The sequence below is a fragment of the Phyllopteryx taeniolatus genome, chromosome 14, assembly GCF_024500385.1.
Source record: "Phyllopteryx taeniolatus isolate TA_2022b chromosome 14, UOR_Ptae_1.2, whole genome shotgun sequence".
Lineage (NCBI taxonomy): Eukaryota > Metazoa > Chordata > Actinopteri > Syngnathiformes > Syngnathidae > Phyllopteryx > Phyllopteryx taeniolatus.
In genome coordinates, this window is record NC_084515.1 from 21642612 (window position 1) to 21667832 (window position 25221).

General features: G+C 39.7%; 1 protein-coding gene across 3 annotated transcripts; it reads right to left on the reverse strand.

Moving 5' to 3' along the window:
* Positions 1 to 1778: 1778 nt before the first annotated feature.
* klhl20 (kelch-like family member 20) lies at positions 1779 to 25218 on the reverse strand. 3 transcript variants are annotated; one of them, XM_061797596.1, is made up of 14 exons: positions 25080 to 25218; positions 23584 to 23644; positions 19879 to 20136; positions 19666 to 19774; positions 18269 to 18475; positions 16232 to 16390; positions 16040 to 16134; positions 14028 to 14143; positions 11770 to 11953; positions 10971 to 11114; positions 10073 to 10206; positions 7042 to 7250; positions 5312 to 5418; positions 1779 to 4007 (listed from the first exon to the last, which is right to left on the reverse strand). In XM_061797596.1, the coding sequence occupies exons 2-14, from the start codon at positions 23604 to 23606 to the stop codon at positions 3923 to 3925; spliced, it is 1830 nt and encodes a 609-aa protein (XP_061653580.1). In that variant the 5' UTR covers positions 23607 to 23644; positions 25080 to 25218; the 3' UTR covers positions 1779 to 3922. The 3 variants fall into 3 exon arrangements, with proteins under 3 accessions (XP_061653580.1, XP_061653581.1, XP_061653582.1); XM_061797597.1 differs by lacking the exon at positions 25080 to 25218 and adding an exon at positions 21357 to 21447 and having other exon boundaries at positions 23584 to 23603; XM_061797598.1 differs by lacking the exons at positions 23584 to 23644; positions 25080 to 25218 and adding an exon at positions 23442 to 23556.
* Positions 25219 to 25221: the final 3 nt, after the last annotated feature.

The window sequence follows — 25221 nt, forward strand, 5'->3', positions numbered from 1 at the left end:
TCACCACCAGGATTAACCCCCCACCCCGCTTTTCACCACCGCATTCAGAATAGCAGCTATAAATGATTTCAGGTAATCCATTCAAAATTGCATTGCATTTATTTATTCCCTTGAGGGGTTTCAGCACCACGGAGGATGATACGGACAATGCTGCTGAGCTGCAGGCCGACGTGTGTCACCGGGAGCCTTTTGGGTCTCACAACAGAGTGACAAAAGCTCCTCAGCTTTTCCAGAGAGCTGTTCCACCATGAGTAAATACTTGTATAAACAGGATTACAATGTGGGAGAATAGCCCGTGACTTTTTGGAAAACTTTGTACAGATTAAACGCTGTTCAGTTGCAGTAATCGTATCAGACACAAGGAAACCTGGTGTCATGATAACAATCATTCAATGCATTTTAAACTACAGCATTCCACAGTGCCTTATTTTTGATTTATTTTTGATTGTTGTACAGGATTCCTCATTGTGTATAATTGCACTGTTTGCCGCCGCTCCCAGCAGCCTTTGAGCATACTCATTTTACCATAGAATGATGAAAGGCGCCCAGTATGTGGACGAGGACAATTTACACATCGACAGCGGCTACGGAACGTTTTCAGACCCCCTTCAATTTTTCACTCTTTTTTTATGTTGCAGCCATTTGTTAAAATCATTGAAGTTCATTTTTTTTTCCTCATGGATGTACACACGTCACCCCATATTGACAGAAAAAAAAAAACGGAATTGTTGAAATTTCTGCAGATTTATTAAAAAAGGAAAAACTGAAATATCACAAAGCCGTATTTCTCCTCACGCGGGTCGCGGGCGTGCTGTAGCCCGTACCAGCTGTCTTCGGGCGAGAGGCGGGGTACACCCTGAACTGGTCGCCAGCCGACCGCAGGGCACACAGAAACAAACAACCATTTTGTCATGTTGTTAGATATTGATTCGGAACTGCTCCAGGTGATGTGCTGTACGTGGCACCGTTGCATTCCGTTATATTGTTTATATTTTGTTTCTATAATGGCAACGTGGCGCTCTTAAAAGGTGGCTTAAACCAGGTCGGTTAGGCTAAACCAGTTGTTCTCAAAGTATGGCATTTCACTCAGGAAAGATTTTGATGGTACTGTATGTGTGATATGAGTTTAACAGATCCTATTTTACGACCAATTTATGCAGAAATCCAGGTCATTCAAGAGTTCACATACTTTTTCATGTAACTTGAACGTGCAGGCCTGCAAGAATGCAAGAGTGGACAAATATTGTGAGGCTTATATCTCGAAGACTAAAGCAAAACGGGCCACTTTTACACTCTTCAGAATAGTGCAATCCCTTTATTGCACTTTTTTCCTTTTTAGATTTTAGCTACAGTCATGCCGAAATTAATTTGGGCAACGACAGCAAATTGGTTTCACAAACTTCACTGCTAACCTGCTTCAGTAATTAAAATTACCGTACTCTAAATTAAGCACTTTTAAATCGATTGTGTACTGAAAAACAATGAAACAAGGTTTTAAACAATACGTCACATTTTGTTGAAAACAATATTTATCATGTTGACCCTTTGGAATTTCTGTAATTCTCTTTGGCATATTAGAGGTTTTTGAAGTTTAGAGAAATAATTCTGCTCCTTACCAAAATGTAGAAGCCATGTGAAACGAAAAGTTGAAAAATAAAACCAAATTGGAGCCACAACCCAAACTTTTGACCGTGACAATCTGTGCTTGTTAGCCATGACCGACCAGAGACACACGCATACGATCTTGTCATGATCAAATATTCAAGAATACGCACACCTTTTTTCACCAAAATGCATTTTATTCTTTTCATAACATTTTTGATGTTCTGACCATAGCTTAAAATGAATCTGTGTTAGGAATCCGTTTAGGTCACATTTAGGACACCCTTAACATAGGTCACGCCAAACAAGATAAGCAAGTTCCAACTGATCATTAGCAGAGCAAATTATTAGAGTTTAGAACCATGTCCAGACAACGTGTCAGAGGTGTAAAATTGTTTATGAAAATAGTCAAATGAAGCCTTTTTTTAAGGGAGGGAAAAGTAAATGTGCTGCCCAAAAATAAAACTATAAATAAAAATGAGGATATACATCAATCGTTTTTCCTTTTGTGAATCTTTACTCCTTCAGCTGTAATAGCACATTTGTTTCGTAAAATAAAAAAATCATAAATGCATTGTCACAAAAGTAAGGGTGTGTGGTACATTACACAACGGCAGTGAAAAGTAACATTTCTGAGTGCAGAACCGAATCAGGCAGTTGAGAGGAAACATTTTCTTCAAGACAATTTCACTTTTGTTTTCTAAAACTGGGCTTTACTCTGCATGTTGATAAAATAAAAGAAAAGAAAACACGAAAATGGTTGAAGTCGACATTTTGTGAGAGATGCATTTGGAGGTAAGATACCTTGCATAACTACATTGTGGAACGCGACATGGAGAGAGAGAAGAAAAAAAATAAAAAAACTTGACCAGCCTTCCTAGTGTGCATCTGTTCCTTTGTGAAATGATGAAATCAGAGCTCAGCTGCCTTGAACATTTACTGTTATGAGCTTTGTGATGGCAGCGACTGCGCACACACAAAAACAACCTACCCACAAAAAAAGAAACAAGCTGGAACGCACACAAACACACACAGTGATGAACTGTATGAGACAGAAAGCAAAGTACTGCACCTAAAAAACTAAATAGCCCGCTGTCGGAGAGCACCAATGGATTAAACAGTCAAAATGTCTGCTTCAAAAACAACTGGTGACTTTTGAACATTTATACACCATTTTGGGAGGGTCAACAAAATTAAAGAAACCACATTTTAAAATCCAAAACGCACTTCTAGTGTCACTGCAATACATCCTGAACATCCAAACTTCGGTCAAGATAAACGATTTTCACACGAGATCAACTGCAGCCATGAACGCAGAACAGCTGCGCTATTCCCCAGTCTCCAGCAGATGGAGCTATGCACACCATGACCCTTTGAAGGAACGCGACCAAAACCGAACACATTGCATTGACATTCATATTCAATTAGGGTTTATCAATCCAAGTCCTTGACACATTCAAATCAAATATATTCCAATCAAATCATTAGTATCGTCCACGAGATGGTCACTGCCTTCATTGCCTCAATCGCACTTTGTGGTCAATTTTGACTGAAATGCTCACCGTGTGCAGCCTGCAATACTCACTAGGTAAACTGTGCTTCTGGATATGATCCATAACCAACATATTAGCTCTACTTTTAGGATTTCGTTTCTTTAAAAATAAAATCTAATTTTTAGCTGTGCGCTTGTCGTGGGGAAAAAAAAAATCTTAAATCAGAACATTTCAGTACTGTATAATCCCTAAAGACCATTAAACTGAATGAATGTCAGGTATTCCTACTCCTCAAGTAAAGCTAGTCATTGATATAAAGTGCAGAATCTCGAGTCTGCTACCATGTTTGTAACAGTTTAGAAGTGAGGAATTCAATTGAGCAGAAGTGGACGCAACCCAGCAATTTGTAGCGCAAAGAAGAGCTCAAATGATTTCTTGTTTGCCGGATGCCGTATGGTGTTTTATTTTGGGCTGGGGTTTCGAGACAGTGATTGCTCACACGTTTACAAATGTGTTTTTGAGCTAGACGTTTAGAGGGGTCACTGGGGAAGGACCTATAACGGCTTCTCCAATCTGGCGGCGCAGTGATGCTCGGTAGATGTTTGCTCTGGGTTTCACACACAGCGCCACGAGGTGAAGACACTGAAGACAACAGTTTTAAAAGTGGATGACCTTGCAGGAGGGATGAAGAATAGCAAATGCGTTCTCTTTCAGTGTCGTTTGCCCAAACATTTCTCTCATCCTCACATAACAAACAGTCTTTTATGGAGGTATGAGTGTTGCTGGCATCCACGTCAAAGTATGCGTGTCTGTGGGAGAGGGTAGCGTTACCAAATGTGGGATTCACAGTGAGTCATTTTAATGACGCCCACTCCGCCACCTAGTCGTCGGTAATTCATTCCTCCGTACAACCTGTGAAGAGGTCAAATGAAGTTACAACATGTGGTATTTTTCAATTACGAGTCCTTTTCACCAATGAGTGTACTGAAACACTAATAAAGGTTTATGAAATTCTAATGGTACTATTTAACAAAACCGGTGAATGATGCTTGATACAGTAGATAATGGCTGCGTTGAAACGTAAAGGCACTGAACAGCAGCGCTGTATAACTTGAGGTACAATTCACGTTCAACATACGTAGGGGTCAAACACAACGCCCGGGGGCCGGAGCCGGCCTGCCCCGTCAAAGCATAAAAATACAAAAATGTTCTTCACTTTTAATCAGCTATTGGAAGCATTTTTTGTTACCAATCCCCCATTCAAAATTAACTGAATAATAGTTGAAAAAACAGCATTTTACTGCCTTCTGATTTCCAAACTACTCATTCTAGGTTTTTTTTTTTTTTTTTTTTTTTTATGTATATGTAATCATATGAGGCGATCATACAATATAATATGAGGCGACACATGGGTTCACAGTATGGCTGCACGATATTGGAGGAAAAAAATGAAAATGACATTATTTTATTTTTATTTTTTTAAACCTGTGAGATATATTGCAATGTGACATAATACAGGATTAGTGTTGGGGAAGTGAATTTTCCACGCAAAGTTCAGTTCACTGTTCCAAAAATGAACAAGCATGTCCAAACGGGTCCCTCTGCTGGTCTCTTTCAAGATTACAGCTGATTCACAGTAAATTCCGGAACACCAACGTCACAGCAGACCCTGCGATGTGACTATCGCGCACACGTACATCGATGACGATGCTCAAAAAAAATATCGCGCAGCCTTGGTTCGCAGTCATAACAGCCTTCTGACCAGTCACCGTAACTATGATGTGGCCCGCAACAAAAAATGGTTTGATGCCCCTGACTTACAACACCGACGTCATCTGGTTTCTCATCGAAACGAGCAGCTGGGAACATTTATACCAACAGGAGGGAGGGTCTCCCACACAATTCCTTCTTTTTAATAAATGTTACATTGCACACAACAAGAAATTGAGAAACATGGCAAACGAATTGTAATGAAAGCAATGGATACTAATTTGGATTGGAATTGTGGGAATAGAATACAGCGCAACCTGGCAGGGTTGCGACAAAATGTACTACACTGAAGGAAGGCAACTCGAAATTCAGACTTCATGCGGAAGCATTCCGAATGAAATTTTAACTAACACGACAGTCTATTTGTAAGTCTTAATGTTTGGAGCGCCAATGTTTGTAGGGTAACTTCTGTATTGCAGATAAGGAGACAAGAGAGGGCCACCTACCTCCATGTGTTGGCATCAGGGTCATAAACTTCGATAGTTTTTAAATACGTCGTCCCGTCAAACCCTCCAACTGCCATCAACTGACCATTGACCACAGCTAGGCCCACCTAAAGAGAGAGAATAATCAAAACCAATATACCAACATAAAGTGATCTAAGTGTGACTTGCTAGAGTGCGAGGAAAAAGGCCAGACCCTTTCCAAAAAAAAAAGTATATTTAATTCCATAATTCCATTCAAAAAGTTAAACTTTCATAGATTACACATTCAGTTTAAATGTATTTCTTTATTTTTGCATAATTTGGGCTTCCAGCTCAAAAAACCCAGGAAATCAGGAATTCAAAAAATTTGAATACTGTAAAGAAATCACAGAATTTACTTGTCAGTTTTTGTAGAAAAAAAGAGAAATTAGGGCCACATTAAATCAATCAAAATATGGTACTTTCAAAATGATATGTTCATCTTCAATACTTGGTTGGGAATCCCTTTGCCTGGATGCGCCGCGACATTGAGGCAATCAGCCTGTGGCATTGCCTGGGAGTTATGGAAGCCCAGATTTCTTCTTTGTTTTGGGGTCTGGTGCCCCTCATTTTCCTCTTGATAATACCCCTCCATTCTCATTGGGGTTTAGATCCGGTGAGTTGGCTGGCCAGTCAAGCACTGTGATGGCATGGCAAACAATCTGGTAGACTGTTGCGGTGACCTTGGCTTTAAGAAAGCAGAGTTTACCAACACCCACACTGGACATTGCACCTCAAATCATGACTGACTGTGGATATTTCACACTGGACCTCAAGCATCTTAAGTTCTGGTCTTCACCCGTCTTCCTCCAAACCCTTGGACCTTGATTCCCGAATGAAAGGCGCACTTTACTTTCATCGGAAAAGAGGACCTTGGCCCACTGGCCGACAGGCCAGTCTTTCACCTCGGCCCGGTTGAGACGCTTCCTACGTCGGCTCAGGCTCAGAAGTGGCTTGATCCGAGGAACCCGACCGATTGTAGCCCATCTCCCAGAAGTGTCTGAATGTGGTGGTTTTTGAAGCAGTGAATGAGGCATTCCACTCTTTCTGGATCTCTGCTAGATTCTTGAAATCTCTCTGTTTGATAATCGGCTGAAGCCCACGGTCATATCTTTCCCTGGTGCCGATAATAGCCCAAATGTCCATTTTGGGTTACTTTTTTCACCGAATAAAACTACAGAAATAACATGTCACATATATATCACATGTTGAATATGTACACTTCACACTGACGAATAATTTCCTACTTCCAAGCAATGCCATACAGAGCATTGCTGAATCTCCAGTTGAATTGACTGGGAGGTGACTTTATGTCACACACCCAACACTCACTTATGGTCCGAAAAATACGGTAATCTTTACAGTGTTTCAAAATTCATCCTGATCGTTGTCCACGTTTGATTTGCAACTACAGGAAACGTTTGGTTGATGTTATTGCTGCGAAAGGATAGTCAACCAGTTATTCAATCCAAGAGTTCACTTACTTACTTTTTCCTCCCTGTCCTGTGAATGTTTATATGCTATGCGCTATAAAAATATGAAAACATAATTGTTCGTGAGGTATTAGTTTAAGCAGACTCCTTATATTTATGATAACCCTGTGATTTAGATGAAGATCAGACCACATTTTATGACCAATTTGTGCAAAGATTTAATAGGGTTGACGGTATGTAGCAATTGACTGAAGTAATAGCGTTGACTGCAATACATACCCCACTCCGTCGAGATGTCATGGCGACCACAGGAGACCACTGGTTCGTCCTGGGATTGTAACGCTCGGCGCTGCTCAGCTCGGTTGTGTCATCCCGGCCTCCGACAGAATAAATCATGTCTTGGTAGACTGCACACCCGAGGTGCTTTCGTCGGGTACCCATTGGCGATACCGTGTGCCATCGGTTCTCCTGAGGATTGTAACGCTCCACTGAGGAGAAAGAGTAAGGAAGAAAGACAGGTGAAAACGATTTCCTTATCTGCTAGACAGAAACAAAACATTCCCTAACTCAACTCATTGCATAGTGTAGATTTGTAGAACAAATACTGTGGTCTCATTCTGCATTGTGTTTTCCTTGGTAGTTCGATATGTACTTCGAATAAACTTACAAAACCAGGTCCACAGCTCCACACGGCCTAACATAACAGGATTGGACCATTGCAAAAAAAAAACGACACAGACTCACGACCGCAAATTAAGCAATTTGAAAAGAGAACTGCAACCCTGTCAAAGGTTTTGAGGCTCCACATACAGCCTATGTACTGTATCGTTTTTGTTAAACCATAGAACCACAGTGCTTAGCGATGTCACATGTTCCTCGCTGTTTCAGTCCCCTTCAAAAGTACTGGAATGGCAAGGTCAATTATTTTGTTTTATACTGAAGATATTTGGGTTTCAGATAAAAAGACGACTATGAGACAAAAGTTCAGAATTCCAGGTTTTATTTCATGGTATTTACATCTAGATGTGTTAAACAACTCAGGACAGAGCACCTTTTGTTTGAACTCACCCACTTTTCAAGTGAGCAAATGTATTGGAACATGTGACTGATGGGTGTTTCGAGTTGCTCAGGTTTGCCTTTTGACTGCTTAAACATTAGATGGTGCTTGTTTTTGGCTTTGGGTTTCACGTGAAAACTGCATTTCCTGTTAAGCAAACCGAGACCAGAGAGCTGTTTATGGGAGAAAAGCAAACCATTTTCTTAAGCTGAGGGAAAATCGATTGGGCATAGCCAATACAACAATTTGGAACATGCGGAAAAAGAAAGAAACTACTGGTGTACTGAGCAACAGACATCGAACAGGTCGGTCAAGGGTATCAACAGCAGTTGATGATAAAAAATTGTGAGAGCTGTGAAGAAAAAAACAAAGACAACAGCCAGTGACATCACTGCCAACCTCCACAAGGCAGGGAGGAAAGGGATCACAATCCACTGTTGCAAGAAGACAAGATGCAAACCAAACATCAGCCAAAATAATCAGAAGGCCAGATTGGATTTTGCAAAGAAGTACAGAGAGGAGCCACAAAGGTTTTGGAACAAGGTTTTATGGACTGATGAGACCAAGATGCTTATGATCCAAAACACACAAGCTCATCTGTGAAGCTGCTTCTGGAACGGGCTCACTAGTCTTGAGTGATGATGTAACGCATGATGGTAGCAGCAGAATGAATTCTAAAGTCTACAAAACCATTTTGCCTGGCAATTTAAAGAAAAATGCAACCACACTAATCGGGAGAAACTTCATCATGCAACAGGACAATGACCCAAAACACTCATATTCATCTTTTGATCTGAAACCCCCCCTACATGCACACACACATTAATAGGGCGAGTCTTGTCAAAAAAGAATTCATACGTCCGATTTATGGCACTACTTTGAACCATGCGCTTGTTTAAAAACCCAATGAACTGGAAGAGACATTTTACAGTCCAGTCATCCAGAAATCCTCACAGGTGAGCAGTGATGCCAGTAATGCATTACTCTTTTAAAAAAAAAAAAAAAAAGCCATTTTGAGTAACGCATTAGTTTTCCCGGGAATGTAATTAGACGACAGTTACTTTACTTTTTGTTTCATTAATGTCTCTCACCAAATACTAATATGTAACTGGTGATTCGAACAAAGATAAGTCCGGCTGTGCAGAAGCATTTAGCCGAGATTGCTCTTTTCTTCAACAAATGGCAGAAAGTGATTGGGAAGTGCTTGTTCATTACACAATGCACAGTGACAGTTCAGTACCATAAAAGTGCAAAGAAATGCACAATTTCACTGTTGCCACACTATTTTTGTTATTTTCCTTCATAAAAAGTGTATTTGATTGTTGTTACTTTTTTATTTACACATTAAGAACACAGTTTTACTGGCATGTTAAACGCGCAATGCATTGTGGGTTATTTTTTAATACTGAAGTGCGCGGCCATGTATCGGTCACAGAGGGTAAGGACTGACTCACTGGAGGACTTACAATATTTAGCTTATAAAATATTTACAATGCAAAGTGAGAACTCGCAACTTAGTCTGGAGTCCAGACAGTGAGCTGGTTGAATGCGCTGCACGGCAGAGGTCACGTAGTAAGAAAAAAAGTTCTCTCGCTCTTCGCATCAAAATTACTGTGGTGGGAGCAAAGGTGTGTGTGTTTGTGTCTCTCTCACTTTCACGTTTACGTACATGCGTGCACACACACACACAAAAGTTTTTTTTTTCCCTTAATAAATGAAATCATTTAAAAACAGCATTTTAAGTTCACTTGTGTCATATTTGTTTGATGACCTTAAACATTGAAGTGGGGAAACTATGCAAAAATATTAAAATTTGAGAAGGCACTATATTGAATGAATGAATGCCATGAATTTTTCATGGCACTGTATGTCACACGCTTGCTGCAAGATACACAAAGTGTGTTCAGGGTGCGTACAATGCAGGAACCTGCGTCGCAGCACATTATCGTTTTTATTCGATTATAAAAAAAATTTATGATCGTGAGAAGCCTGGCTCTAATATCCAGCGGGAATTTTTAAATTTATTTTATTCCTTTATGTTTTTATTATATTTAAAGTCTCCCGGACATTTACATAATATTTAAAAGATGTTGAGTAAGCAACTTTTAAATACCGAGGTGTCAGACTCATGAAACATTACTTTTATCCACAGTGTCTAACAGTCTGGACGGCATCATTCCTGTGGGTGCATTTTCTAAAAATCACGGGGTTTCAGTTGGAAAAGTTCACATCACAACTGTTTATTTAATATACCTGTATTTAATGGAGACGTCCCATCAGACCCACCTACAGCATACAGAAAACCACCTAGCACAGCCACAGCGACACCCAGTCGCCTGGTGCTCATTGAGGCCACACGAGTCCATTTGTTCTCCTTTGGATCATACCTGCATAGCAAGGGGGTTGACACTCAAAACTAGGCTTTACACGATCAGGATTTTTGGGGCCGATCACTTAAAAAAAAAAACGATCACTGATCCGATCACAAGATGGAGCAATGTGTCTGTTTACATGACTTGTTCATTTATTGTATAATACTTGTGAATACTGTATATACTGTATTCATCCATCCATCTTCGAATTTTCTGTACAGCTTATCCTCACAAGGGTCGCTGGCGTGCTGGAGCCCATCCCAGCTCAAAATTATTCGCTAGCATTTTAGACAAAAGTTAAAACACCAATGACCTCTAGGGGGCATTCAAGGATTGGCCACTGACATAAGTTTAGGTCAGATCAACATTACATGACAGAAATAAGGGGTGCTAACTTACTGTAATTAAATTACTTTATTGCAATTAAATTACTTTAATAAATACTGTTAATGACATGCTTACTCTAACTTTCTTACTGTCCCGGTTATATGGACGGATGTTGGCCAGTGTTTTTTTTTTTTTTTTCCCCCACGCTGCGTTGCTTGAACGCGGCATGCTCCTCCTCGTGTACATTCTTCAGGTGCCTGATCAAATTTGTTGTATTGAAGCATTTAGATGAAATTCCCCACGACGTACTTCAGTTGTGCACAGACTGCAAATAACTTACGTGTTGATTGTCTGAGACACCGCAAAACAGATCGGCTCAGAGTCTACTCAAAACAACTAAATCATTTTAATATGAAATTCAATAGGCAATAATATAAGGTTTTGATTGGTACCTTTCAACAATGTTGAGACAGGAAACACCATCCTGTCCTCCCACAGCATACAAATAACCACCAAGAACAGCCACACCAACACTGGTCCGACAGGTGCTAGTTGGGGCCACATCACTACTCCACTGGTTGGTCTTTGGATCGTATCTGGAAAAAACAAAAGGGATAGAGAAATGTCCTACAGAAAGTGCTTGACAAGCTTAGGCAGACAAAAAAAATAATACGCTGCTAAAATTGGACTACCTTCTATTTTGTCCTGTAAAGCGCAGGTGAGCAAACTCTGGTCTGTGGGCCACATACGGTTTGCTCCATTCTTTAATCTGGCCACCAGAGCGTTTAAATGACATTGTGAGTCCTGTCATATTTATTGCATTAATTCAGCCATTTTGCCCTAAAATTGGTTACTTCAAATGTAGTTATAGTTTTGATTTACTCATCTCAATAATAACTTCTCAAACAATACAATCAAACATTGAAATCAATGCAAATTTTTTTCAACCGATAGAAAGTAAATCTAGGGCGATCAAAATTCTGATAAAAACTCTGCAAGAGCTTCTGGGTAGCCGTTGCGCGTCCATAGCATATACAACTTTCAGTCACAGTAGCAGGCTGTAACGGCAAGAGGTGGAGGTGACTAAACTTAACGAAGAGCTCAAAGAAACTGTCATGGCTTCAGTCTGGGAAGAAAGGTTTAGATCAGGAAAGTCACAAAGAGGCCGAGACCAGGGCAGAGTGGGGTTTTTAACAGTGGCTTCTTTCGTAAATGTTGGGAACCACAATTGAAAGCACTATTTTTGCACACCTTTCTACTGAGTTGAGGTAGGAGGAGCCATCATGCCCTCCTACAGCATAAAGCAAGTCATCCAGGACACTGACACCCACTCCGCAACGTCGTTTACTCATTGATGCCACCATCCGCCACTCATTGGTCTGAGGATCATAACGTTCCACACTGGATATGGCATCCCCGCTGCACCAACCACCAACTACAAAAAAATGAAAAATGAAGACTAATCGTGATCTATCTTCAGGAACACGGAGCTGAAAATGTCAAGGCAATTTGCAGATTTATAAAACAAATACAGTGGAACCTCGATAGAACAGTCTAATAGGGCCCCGGGGTTGTCCGATATAGCCTATTTCCGTTACATTGAAGCCCTTTTTTTTTGTACAGTACAAAAATAAAATTAATTATTTTTTCAATAAATCTGCAAAAATTTCAACAATTCAGCTCTGTGTACATTAATGAGGTAAAAAATGATTTGAGGAAAATAGCTGCAATATAACAAAGAGTGAAAATTTTAAGGCGGTCTGAATACTTTCCGTACCCACTGTATGTAGAATGCATTTTTACAATGCATGATTTTGCTTCTACCCTTACGATCAAAACTAAGTATTATCTGTATTTTGTTATTATTCGGCAGTTAAGCACTTTATTTAGACACGTAATACTTTAATTTAATTTACTTGCTCTTATCTTGAAATTCACAGACCGACTTTTATTTAGTAAACTAGACAACACACAGTTGTGCTCATATGTTTGATTAATCAGGCAGAATTTGTAAGACGGTTACAATTCTTTAAAGAAAACATGAAGGACCAGGCGAAACACATTTAATTTTATAAGGATGCAAATTAAACAGTCAAGCATTTCAGAAAAGCATTATCATTAAACAAAACATAACCATAAAGAAATTAATGATGGTTGTTGTTCAGTCATCAGTCATATTTAAAAAAAAAAATATTTCACAAATTCTGACAGGGTATCTAAACTTATATCACTGTAACTTATCTAACTGCACATATATGCAGTCATACGTACACCTGTCATATTGGAATGAAAGTGTACACCTTTCTCATAACCTCTAGGTGGCGGTGGCATTTTGGAATGAAAGTGTACAGCTTTGTCATAACCACTAGATGGTGGCATACATTTATAAAATGTGAAAGTTTTTCTTTTCCATTTGCCCCAATATCCATGTATAATGCGCACTACTGACTTTTGACAATTATTAAAAATTACGATTATTAATTTCCGGTTCAGACAGGACGTCCTGTGTGGACGTGTATCATTTTATATCTCTAAACATGTATTAAGTGCCCTGTTATTTTGTTGTTCAAAGTTTGTTACTCTCTGCGAAAACGGCGTTCCAGCCAGACCTACGTGACACGTGTACTGTATCACCAAATCACTTATTTCGATGTTTTGTGACTGTGTGACACGATAGCTTAGCAATTAGCGTGGCTTTGACATCGTCTTCACCTAGCCACTCCTCGTCCTCCCTTCGTGATACTTCTAAGAAGCATGATAAGAAGTGTAGCTTAATCGCTACCATGGAGGCGATGATCAGTGACTTACAATGCGTTGACACCGGGCGCAAAGAGAACTTTAACCTCTGCGGCTTGGCAGCCAAGGGGCGTAATAAAATAGGGTGCAAGAAGCAGCTGTTGAAAGTGGACGTGACAGTAATGTCATATGATGGATTTTTTTTTTTTTTCCAATATCCGGAACAATCAGTATTACGCCCGTAACGAGTCAACTTTCAGTGATTTCCGAAACAAAATACAGACACTCCGTAACATTTGGCAGCTCTGCATAGGTATAAGATAGTGGTTTCACGATTTACTTATTATATCGATGTATCGATTTATATTCCTACGATCCATCTGGAGCGATCTGTGCTCCCCAAGTTAGCCTTCCGGCCGTAAATATATCGATTCAAATCGTTATAAATGGTAATCAATCGATTGTATCGATAGCAGGAAATAACACACTGGAGTTAAGCATGGCAGGCTTTATATGGATATGTGAATATGTTGTATTTCCAAGAAAAACACTTGTCATTCCTTTACTTTAAGCATGGACTGTCCCAACACTAGGATTAAAAAATAAATAAATAAATAAATACAAATTTTAAAAAACAAATATATATACACTATGGCCATTGCTTTGGCTGTATTTCTGTTTTGAGTTTGTCAGGTATTATTCAACGTGTAAAAACATCTGATGTTGATTTTTTAAAATGTTGTATTTCCATTGTTATACTTTAAAAGACTGACCTGCAAAAAGGACTTCTCCACAACGTATGGGTTTCCTAGGCCGGGTTCTTGGGCCCTGCATCAGTGGCCTTTCTTGTGGCAGGAGCAAGTAGTTCTTGGCCTCGTCAACCAGGTCTCTAACAGTCACAGAACAGAGTTCATAGCGCACACAATATTAACCAAATAAGAAATATAACTGATACAATGGCATGTTGGCGGCACGGTGGACGACTGGTTAGAGCGTCAGCCTCACAGTTCTGAGGACCCGGGTTCAATCCCCGGCCCCGCTTGTGTGGAGTTTGCATGTTCTCCCCGTGCCTGCGTGGGTTTTCTCCGGGCACTCCGGTTTCCTCCCACATCCCAAAAACATGCATTAATTGGAGACTCTAAATTGCCCGTAGGTATGACTGTGAGTGCGAATGGTTGTTTGTTTCTCTGTGCCCTGCGATTGGCTGGCAACTAGTTCAGGGTGTACCCCGCCTCCTGCCCGATGACAGCTGGGATAGGCTCCAGCACGCCCGCGACCCTAGTGAGGAGAAGCGGCTCAGAAAATGGATGGATGGACAATGGCATGTTGGGAAAGAATATTTGACGAATGAGAAAGTAGTTACATGAGTAGTGCTGGGCGACATGGCCTAAATTTGAAATCACAATTTTTTTTTCTCCCGAATGTTGATATTTGATATGACTTGCCATTTAATTGTATTAAAGTTTATAAATGCATAAAACTGAATTAAACCATATTGATTTACATTATAAAGCAGGTTTATTTAACAATTATAAACATTACAAAGAAAAAAATACTGCATGAATTTTAAAATATAAATATCTTAAAATTAGTGATGCACCGAAAAGAAAATTTGTGACCAAAACCCCCAAAAAACGAGAAAACCGAAGCACCGGAAGAAATTATTATGCCAATTATTAACTTGACAAATATTAGTACAAATGCATTTATGGCTAGGACTGCAGAGCTCCCAACCTATAGGAATTCACTTGCAGAACAATTATATTTTTAGAACATTACCGCAGGACAGTTATAGGAGTATATTAAGTAATAGGATAAAAATAATTCTGCATACTGTTCACTTGCACAACATAATCATTACTCTACAGTTATTAATATTTATATCTGTTATTTTAATGTATTTCTTAGGGTTTGGCTCTGTTGTGGGTGGTCCTCACTTAACCATTAGGTGGCAGCAATGCACTTAAACATCCCCATCCCCATTGATCTGCAAATAACATACATGCAAACCAGTCACCTTTTGGCAAAATTCGCCGTTTTGAACTCAAAATAGGCCATTTACATAAATCAGATAGATGCGATGATTTTTTTTCCTGAAGGGGTGGGCTCACCGTCGGCGTCACTGATGTCATGGGCTGTTTCGTACTCCATGAACGCTGGCAGCTGGAGCCATTCCACAAATCCACCATCAACACACAGATGTAAGGCAACCGACTATATTTTCTTCTATTTTCTTCTAGCCCCGTTCACGGAGCGAACACAAAAACACAAGCGCTTCAACTGGACAACTGCAAATATTAAATCTTCTATTCTTGATTTTAATTTAGTAATGTCTGTTCCAATACCTTTGCTCACTTGAAAAGTATGTGGCTTCAAACAAAAGGTGCTCTGTCCTGCGTTGTTTAACACATCGAGATGTAAATACCATGAGAGAAAAACTGTAATTCTGAACTGTCGTCTCATTCATCTTTTGATCTGAAACCCAAATGTCTTCAGTATACAAGAAAAACAAAGGAATTGACCTTGTTGTTCCAATACTTTTGGAGAGGACTGTATACCTGTCTTCGCCTTTTATATGTTCTGCAGACTATGGTTCTTTCCAAATGATAGACGCGTCTATTTTGGGACTATTTATGGCTTCCAAATGATAGACGAGTCTATTTTGGGACTATTTATGGCTTGCTAGTCACTTGCATCGTCTCCGCCATGTTGGCGGAAGTCTCGCGTTTTCTTTATCGAGTTTCTCGATACATGAGCTACATATTTGACTTGTCATTTGGATTACCTGCACTCCTCATCACTCTTGATGAGCGGGTCTGACCCCACAGTGCCCACCAGGAACTTGGGGCTGAGGAGTGGTAGTCTAACATGTTGCAGAACCTAAAACAAAAAGAAAATAAATGTCTGTATATTTTTCCAATTACACTGTCATAACTAACATTAGTTAAATGACATTCTTTTCCAACCAGAAACAAACCTGCGGTAGTTGTGGTCTGCGTTCCTGAATGCTATATTTCACCCAGGCCATCACAGCATTAAAAACTTGCTCCTCACTTCGCACATTAAGTTCATCACTGGAAATTATATCAATCAACTGGTTGGCAGGGAGCAGCATGAACTCCTCACTTTCCATTACCTGACAAGACAATACAAAAAGAGTGCAAAGGAAAACTACAAAAATCATTTCAATCTCTCAGTCATATTCACAGTTTAGTGTGACCGGTTTTCAACATTTACAGTAAACAGTTGAAAGAACTATTAGCATATACAAAACCTATTTTTACTGCCAACCTAACATTAGTCAAATTGGAAACTATTTTAACTATTATAAGCAACTGCATCGACTAAATGATTTTGAAGCCGTTACAGTAAATATTGGAAGCAAATTAATCTTAAACCTAGTTTTCTGAGCGCGAAATATTATTCCAGTTCCTCTTTATGAGACTTTACACCGATCTGATTCGTTTGATCGGTATCGGCCTATAATTAGCATTTTATGCTGATCGGCTTTAATGTTACAATTCACCGATCCGATCAATTGACGTCATTGATCGGCTCCGCAAAAGACATTTACTCCGCGGCGCCATCGTGTACAGTATATTTGAATTCAAAAGCTGGTTTATTTTTAGCCTTGTCGCGCGTCTTTTGACATAGTACTGTAAATATCTGACCGCCAATAAAGTTGTTTTTGTTTTGTTTTTTTTTTTTTTGTTTTGTTTTTTAAACGTTGGCGGTGTGGGACAGAAAACATCTGGGACAGACAACACGTAATGCATGACTCAGACTACAAGACAAATTTGGTCAAACTACTGCAATAAAATCTTGTATGTCGATGCCACCCCGTCCCGTCTTTTATGAACACTGGGCTTTATCTTGTCAAATCAAACGCGACCAGATACACTCACTACCATGGCCACGACAACAAAAACCGATCGCGCGTGTATTGTGTTGGTCAAAAAAAGAACAAAATGGGGAAACGTGCGGTGGTGGTCACTGGTGCTCGGTAGAAGACGTTCGTTCAAGGATTGCTTGAGGTATATTCACGTACTTTTAATACGATACGGCTTGCAAGCAGGCAACAAAACATGATGTAGCCCAGCAAGCTAGTGCTAGCACTAACGGTTATATGTAAACATGCCGCCGTTACGTCAACTCAGCAACTCAACCCTTTGCTCACTATTTAGTAGAAGCGCCCCTTTTGAGTTAATATTGGAGTCCAACTGCATTTGATTATACTGATTGGACTTGACTAGGAAAGCCACACCCCTGTCTATAGAAGACCTTACAGCTCACAGTGCATGTCAGAGCAAGTGAGAATCATGAGGTCAAGGGAACTGCCTGAAGAGCTCAGAGACAGAATTGTGGCAAGGCACAGAACCCAAAGATCACTGTGGCTGAGCTCCAGAGATGCAGTCGGGAGATGGGAGAAGGTTCTAGAAAGTCAACCATCACTGTGACCAGAACCCTTCCGAGAGCTGGGCATCTGGCCAAACTGAGCAATCGGGGGCTAAATGTTGCATTTTGCGATGCAATACAGGATATACCTGAAGTCACGTAGTTCAAGTTGCATATTTCCCAGGTTTTAGCCAAGAAAGCCCTAAAGTGGACAACATTATTCTGACTCAAGTCTTGTCATTCATTTTTTATTTGAGTCAGGTCATGTGACTCGAGTCCCTCATCTCTGATGTGTACAGAGAAGTCCGGGTTTCAAATTGGGCAAGCGATCCTGTTAAAATATTTTAACGACTAAATCTCTTTGAAATATCATCACATCAGGTTGTTGATTAATGTGCTTATGTGTGATTCAAGCTGCTAAAATAGGTATATTGTCAAATACAGAGCTGCAAGTTCTCCTGAATCCAAACTATAAATGTGCAAAAATTTAGGTACTGGTATGAATTTGCATGTGACAACTGATGAATCATTGAATTGAATTGCCTCTCTGTGGACAATTGTTCTTATTGAGTGCAAGGAAATATATTGAATTGAAAATTCAACATGAGTACATTCTCACCTCTTGAAAATTGTGTTGAGTGAACTTGTCTGCAATGCGGAGCAGTTCGCGGCAGGAGTGAGTGTCTGCAAATGCCCTGATACCCAGACAATTGGAAGGATCCAGCTGCCTCTTGAGGAACTCGCAGCAGGCCTCCTGGATCTCAGCAAGCTGGAGCAGACAGGCTGCGGGAAGCAGAGTCTGAACGTTCCCCTCCTCCACCGTCACCTACAAGTGAAGGGGGCATATTTAATTTCACTGATGGATTTTTTTGGGTCAACTTTTGATATACATAAACAGTGGCTGAAAAGTACTTAACACATCACCATTTTTCTCACTAAATATATTTCACCAGATGTTGGGAACAACCTAAGTAATCCATACATACAAAGAAAATAGAACAAATAAGCTCAGAAATTAAAGTTGTGTGTAATAATGTGAAATGACACAGGGACAGGGAAAAGGTATTGGGCACATGAAGAAAGGGAGGTGCAGAAAGGCATGGCAAGCCAAGACAACATCTAAAATCTATCAATAATCATACAGCAATCCAGCCCCCTTGTCACTGCAAATGAATATCAGCTGGTTCAGTCCTAATTGATGGCCTGCAAAAAGGTCTCATTGCCAATGTGTGAGTCAAGACATCTCATGATGGGTAAGAGCAGAGAGCTGTCTCAAGACCATCGCAAACTAACTGTTGCAAAACATAACGATGGCAGTGGTTATGGGTGCATATCTAAGCTTCTGAACGTTCCAGTGAGCACGGTTGGCGCCATAATACGTAAGTGGAAAGCCAATCATACCACCATGAATTTGCCTCGATCAGGTGCTCCTAACAAGATTTTTGACAGTGGCGTGAGTGCAAAGAATAATTAGAAGAGTTGTCAAAGAGCCAAGGACCACCTGTGGAAGAGCTTCAAAAAGGCCTGGAATTAGCAGGTGCTGTTGTCACAAGGAAAACAGTGAGTAATGCACTCTGCCGCCATGGCCTGTATGCCGTTTTTTTCTGTCAATATGGGTGCTGTGTGTACATTACCCAGGGAACTAAATTTACTTAAATGATTTTACCCAATGGCTGCGATATAACAAAGAGTGAAAAATGTAAGGGGGTCTGAATACCTTCCGTACCCACTGTATGATAATGTGGGCATTGATCTAATTAGTTAAAAAAATGACTCGTGTTAAGAATGGGCTAATTCATTATTACATCATTTTTTTCAAGTTTATTGTCATGTTTTGAAAGAATAAAAACAAATATAAAAGTATTTGAAGTTGTTTTGTCAGTTTACATTCCACTGCTTTTACTGATGTTTTAGATTTTTGCTGTGGTATCGTTTCACCACCGGTATTGAGGTATTTTATGCAGGTTTAGTATCGAGGTCAGAATTTTGCTATCCATTAGTTCGTAGAAACTTTACCTGTGAAGTGTAGGCGAAGTCGATCAACAGTTCCATTGCTCTCTCATCAATGTCTCGAATAACCACTTCAGTCTGCCTACTTTCAGCAAGCTCCCCAGTAAACATTGCCCTGAAAAGAACAGGAAAGAACATTCTCCTTGCCATCAAATTATCTTATAATACACTGATGAAGTAGTCAATTTATTGATGCACGTTTGACACTTGCCCTTTTACCTGAAGTAGGGACTGCAAGCAGAAAGTATGACGCGGTGGGCATAAATTTTCTTGGCACCCACCACAAGTACCACATCACAAAGCTCACGATGCTTCCTCAACAGGTTTATCACCTCCAGGGTCTGCCGCGGGTGTTTGTCTGAGACATACGGCATGCGGGCAGGCTGGGGGACCCCTTCAGGAAGCTTGTTAGGGTCCCCCAGAGTACAGCGGCTGGTGATGTCCATTCCAGTGGCGTCTTGACGTGCGCTGGTGGCCCTAGAGATGAAGCGCACGGTCAGTCAAGTGAGTGCACATATGCTTGATAATCACAGTTCATTGTTGCCTCGTTTGTGTCACATTTGCTTGAATGTTGCTACGCAGTTTTGTAGCTTGTTATAGCAGCGTTAACAATTTGAATCGAGGGAAAGTCCATTTATTTCAATAATTGGTTTGAAAAAGTGAAACTTGTATGCTATATTAGTTCACCCCACACAAAGTGAAATATTTCCAGCCTTTATTTGTTTCAATTTTGACAATTATGGCAGAAAGACAAAAAATAAATAATTAGCATATCATAACAAAGTTCAACATTGTAGGCTCCCTGTGTCCCAATTTTGTCAGCTAATCAACGCAAAACGTCTGCAGAGGTTTTCCCTCAGCCTTTTAAATTGTCTCGGTCTGGTTTCGTCTTTTCCAGAATAAGTCAGAGCCTATGAAGATCAGGCATTTTTGAACCCTGAACCTACACGTGAAAAAACTACAAACTTAGTGAGGATAAAATGTGAATCTATCAGACCATTGTCTCCAGTTATCGCTGCGAGACTAGCGCTTTTCAATATCAGCTCACTGGGTAATAAATCAATGACATCCTTACAACCTATGAACTGGACATTTTGTTACTAAATGAAACGTGGTTAACAAAGTAGCTGTAATACCATTTTAAATGAGGCAACCGCAGCAATTTTTTATTTTATGAGCAAGTAGGGGAAAAAGGCGCTGGTATTGCTGTTATTTTTAAGTCATTATTTCAGTGTAAAGAAATTATACTGGGTGATTTTAGCTCTTTTGAATAGCTCTGTTTTTCAGTTAAAGGTGACCCAAAGGTTATTCTTTTAATAATTTATAGGCCTCCAAGATACAATAGAAAATGTATGGAGGACTTTTCAGAACTGCTGTCAGTAATTTGTACTTACTCCAACTATTTTGTCACAACGGGAAACTTTAACATTCATGTTGACAATAACATGGGGGGGGGGGGGGGTAAATCTAAAGACCTCTAGCTGTTATACTAGACATATTTGACCTCTCTCAACATATCAAGAGTCCAACCCACACTCAAGGTCACATCTTCGACCTGGTCATCTTTAAGGATGTTGAAATTCTATCAATTGATATTAAGGATATGGCTATTTCTGACCATTTTTGTGTATTCTTTGAATTACAGATTCTTCCAAAAGTTCAGACAACTTCTATGTCTATTAAGAAGAGGTACATACATCAGAGTACCGCCACTACGTTTATGGAGACCACTGCTGTGCCACAAACTGTGAATGCTGACACAGTTGATGAACGTTTGGATAATTTCACCTGTAAAATATCAAATGTCATGAATGCTGTCGCTCCTATGAAAACTAAGACAATCTTGGTAAAAAGAGAGAAGAAGAATGATGGTAAAGACCTCTAAATCAAAGTGTAGGAACGCAGAACGTAAGTGGAGAAAAACTAAACTCCAAATTGACTCTACAAAGTCCAAATTGACTCTTAAAGTCTTTGTAATTTGAACCAGGACAGTTCTGAACACTTTTCTGAAATCATCAGTAAGAACAATACTTGCTGTGTTTGACAAGCTCACAAACTCCTCCCCCTCCGCACCCCCGAATCAGATAACTCCAGAACTCCTAACAGCAGATAAATGAATGAATGAATTTGCTAGTTATTTGCTAGTTATTTTAGTGAAAAAATACAATCGATCAGGTTAAATATTAGCACCAAATCAGCAAAATGATAAAATGATACATCTGAAGCCACCCAAGAAAATTATTATATAAAAGTATTCAATCTCATCGAATGGCAATGACCTATGGGGTGCCTCAAGGGTCAGTTCTTGGACCCCTCCTGTTCACCCTGTATATGCTACCCTTGGGTCAAATGCTTCAGAACTTTAATTTTGACCGTCATAGCAATGCAGATGACACACAGTTATATCTAGCAGTGTCTCCAGATGACTACAGGTCAGTTGAGGTGTTGTGTCACTGTCTAAAACGGATAAATAACTGGATGAGCCAAAATGTTCTTCAAATAAACCACAATAAAACTGAGATAATTGTTTTTGGCAATAAAGAAAAGAGGATTTCTGTTAGTAAATACCTGTCACTCTCTTTAAAAAACAAAGACCAAGTCAGAAACCTTGGTGTTCTGATAGATTCCGACCTGACTTTCAACAGTTATATCAAATTAATTACTGCCTTCTACCATCTGAAGAACATGCTTTTATCTCAAGTAGATTTGACTATTGTAATGGTCTTCTGACTGGACTCCCTAAAAAGAGCATTAAACAGCTGCAGCTCATTCAGAATGCTGCAGCTCGGGTTCTGACCAGAACAAACAGGTCAGCGCATATGACTCCAATTCTAAAGTCTTTACACTGGCTTTCAGCCAGCTTTAGAATAGATTTTAAAGTTCTGCTACTGGTCTATAAATCACTAAATGGTTTAAGTCCTGAATACGTGAATGAAATGCTCATGGAATATAAACCCAGTAGGGCTCTGAGCTCCACAGACTCAGGTCAAATAGTGGAGCACAGAGTCCAAAGCAAACATGGTGAAGCAGCATTTAGCTATTATGCTACACACAAATGGAATAAGTTTCCAACAGAAGTGACGTCAGCCCCAAATGTGCATGTTTTTACGCCTAGGTTAAAAACTCTTCTTTTGCCCATGCTTCTTTGAGCATTTCCACTTTTAAATGATATTTCTTCCACTGTACGCTGTTTCAATTGTATTTTTTCTCTTTGTTTTAAATGTTTATAAGCTGTTTTTTTACTTTTGTTTTTAAATGCTTTTAATCATGTAAAGCACATTGAGTTAACCTTTTGTATGAAATGCGCTATATATAAATACATTTGCTTTGCTTAGTAGGCTTCAGAATCATGGGGAAGACTGCCGACTTGACGGTTGTGCAGAAAACCATCTTTGACATCCTCCATGAGGAAAAAAACGTCTCAAAAAGAAATTGCAAAAGAAGATGGATGCTCAGAGTGCTGCATCAAAGTGCATTAACAGAGTGTTAAGAGGAAGGGGAAAATGTGGCCGAGAATGGTGCATAAGTGACAGGGATGACATATTTTATTTCTGCATCTAAGAACAAGCTGTTCATTTGTTGAGGAACAGTTTTGTTACCCTAAGAAGGCAGTTAATCAGTATTTGCAAGAATTCAAGCCCTATTTCATGAAGACATGCGTTGTTAGAGGCACATGTACATTTGTTACACCACGAAGAACCAATCCACCATATTGAGGCACGAAAGAGTTAACAAGGCGCTTCAATATTGTGTAGACCCTAAGTAGTTTGGAAGTTCCATACCTTGCAAGTTGCTTTAGGGCACCTCAATAGACTCACATCTCTCCAACAACCAGTCCCAATTGTGTCATAATCATCACAAACGATTAAGCTTTAAGTAACAAAACAGCCCTACATCCTAAACTCCAATTATTAACAGACGTACCTGCGCATCAGCTTTGGGTCCATGCAAAGTAGAACAGTGTTTTGTACCACACCTTGAAATCCTGCAAAGACAAAGAAAACATAGACTATAGGACTGTGTGCTCCCCTTGCCTCTAAACCTAACAAGTTGAATCTGTAGCAAAACAAGGCGACATACCAGAAGCTAAACTATCACAAATGTCATGTAAAAAAATTCTTTAAAAAAAAAAAAAAAAAAAACAGGAAGACCTCTCCTTTTCTGTTTATTAAACAGCCTCATAACCACACTTGACACAAAGTAGAGGACCCAACAGAAACACAACCTCCATCATGGTAATAAAAACTCAGCAAAACGGTATAATAATAAAAAATAATAAATATTTTGATACTTGCACAATCTGACATGCTGACATCTTACATGACAACATCCAAGTCAGTTCTGTGCAATTTAAGAGGCATATTTTTTTTCTCCAAAATGTGGTTCAAATTCCAAATATTACAAACTCGGGGGTGTATTCCATCTTACAGCAAAATAGATTATTCATTAAGGCTCTACCATGCTGCCAGGAACATATTTTATTGAGTAAATCATTTTCAACTAAGACAGCATCAGAGGGATGGGGGGGGGGGACAATTGTAACGTAATATATACTTTATTTCTCATTGGAGGGTTTATGGTGTTACAGCAGTAATATTCACATATTTGCATTGATCGTATTCAATAACAACTTCAAGGAAAAAAGTTTGCACTATACAGCAACACAACTTAAGTATGACCTTTACCTATGTAAACAATAAACATCTTCGTTTAAAGTGGTAAGGCAGTAAATATCTGTTGAGCTAGATTGTGTGCTACCTTTACTTAGATCACCCTTACTTAGTTTGCCTTACTATGCTAATGTTCATTGGTTAGTAAACGTATAGCTTGAGGCATCGGTCATAGAATGCAGTAGCTTGCATAAAGCACGTTTTGTAAACAACTGAAACTGTCTCCAAATCAAAGAGTCAGAAGTGGCAAGTGCTGTCGTTTCCTGTGAACCGTTTGTAGTTTCAGCAAATAGACACATCCCAGAAAGGAGCCCAGCTAGCAAAGGTCGCACCTGGTTTCAAATCGATATTTGGGAGCAGTCAAATTCCCAAACAATGCCAAACATCGTTAACTTAAGGTTTCATTTCAAATACAATGAAAGAGTCGGATTGTTTTGTGAACAAATGGTAAACTAACGTGCATGCTATCAGTAGCTGAGTGACAGGGGCCACGGGCGATTTCCCATAACAATTAAGTATTAGCGACGCAGCCAAAGCTAATTAAACGCAAGGATCATTTAGCGCAATAACGAGATGGCCCAAGTCACAAGTGAGAATTCATAGCATTGATTTGACCGAAAACTGCGATCATCAAAATGCCATGCTAACATGAACTACATCAGCCGACACGAAACGACTTTCAGCTGCGCTCCTATTGAACATTCTGACGATCTAAAACAAAGTGTTGGCTTCTTTGAAGAGGACCATTACCTTATATTTACATGTCCTAATCAGACGCCAAAAACACGGGCATCTCGGGTCGCTAATGTTTACAAGTTTAATGGTTGAATACGCAGCACTTCCTCATTGCTGCCAATTGCGCATGTCACTTGACATGTATTACTTCCGGCCA

What these genes read in the sequence shown, in the direction of transcription:
- klhl20 (XM_061797596.1), bottom strand. Translation starts at nt 23,606, where the DNA reads ATGGACCCAAAGCTGATGCGCAG. An exon ending in AAGAGTGATGAGGAGTGCAG is followed by an intron (nt 14,144 to 16,039) that starts GTAATCCAAATG and finishes TGTGACTGTTAG; the next exon opens with AGACCTGGTTGACGAGGCCA. An exon ending in TGTCTCAACATTGTTGAAAG is followed by an intron (nt 10,207 to 10,970) that starts GTACCAATCAAA and finishes CTTGCTATGCAG; the next exon opens with GTATGATCCAAAGGAGAACA.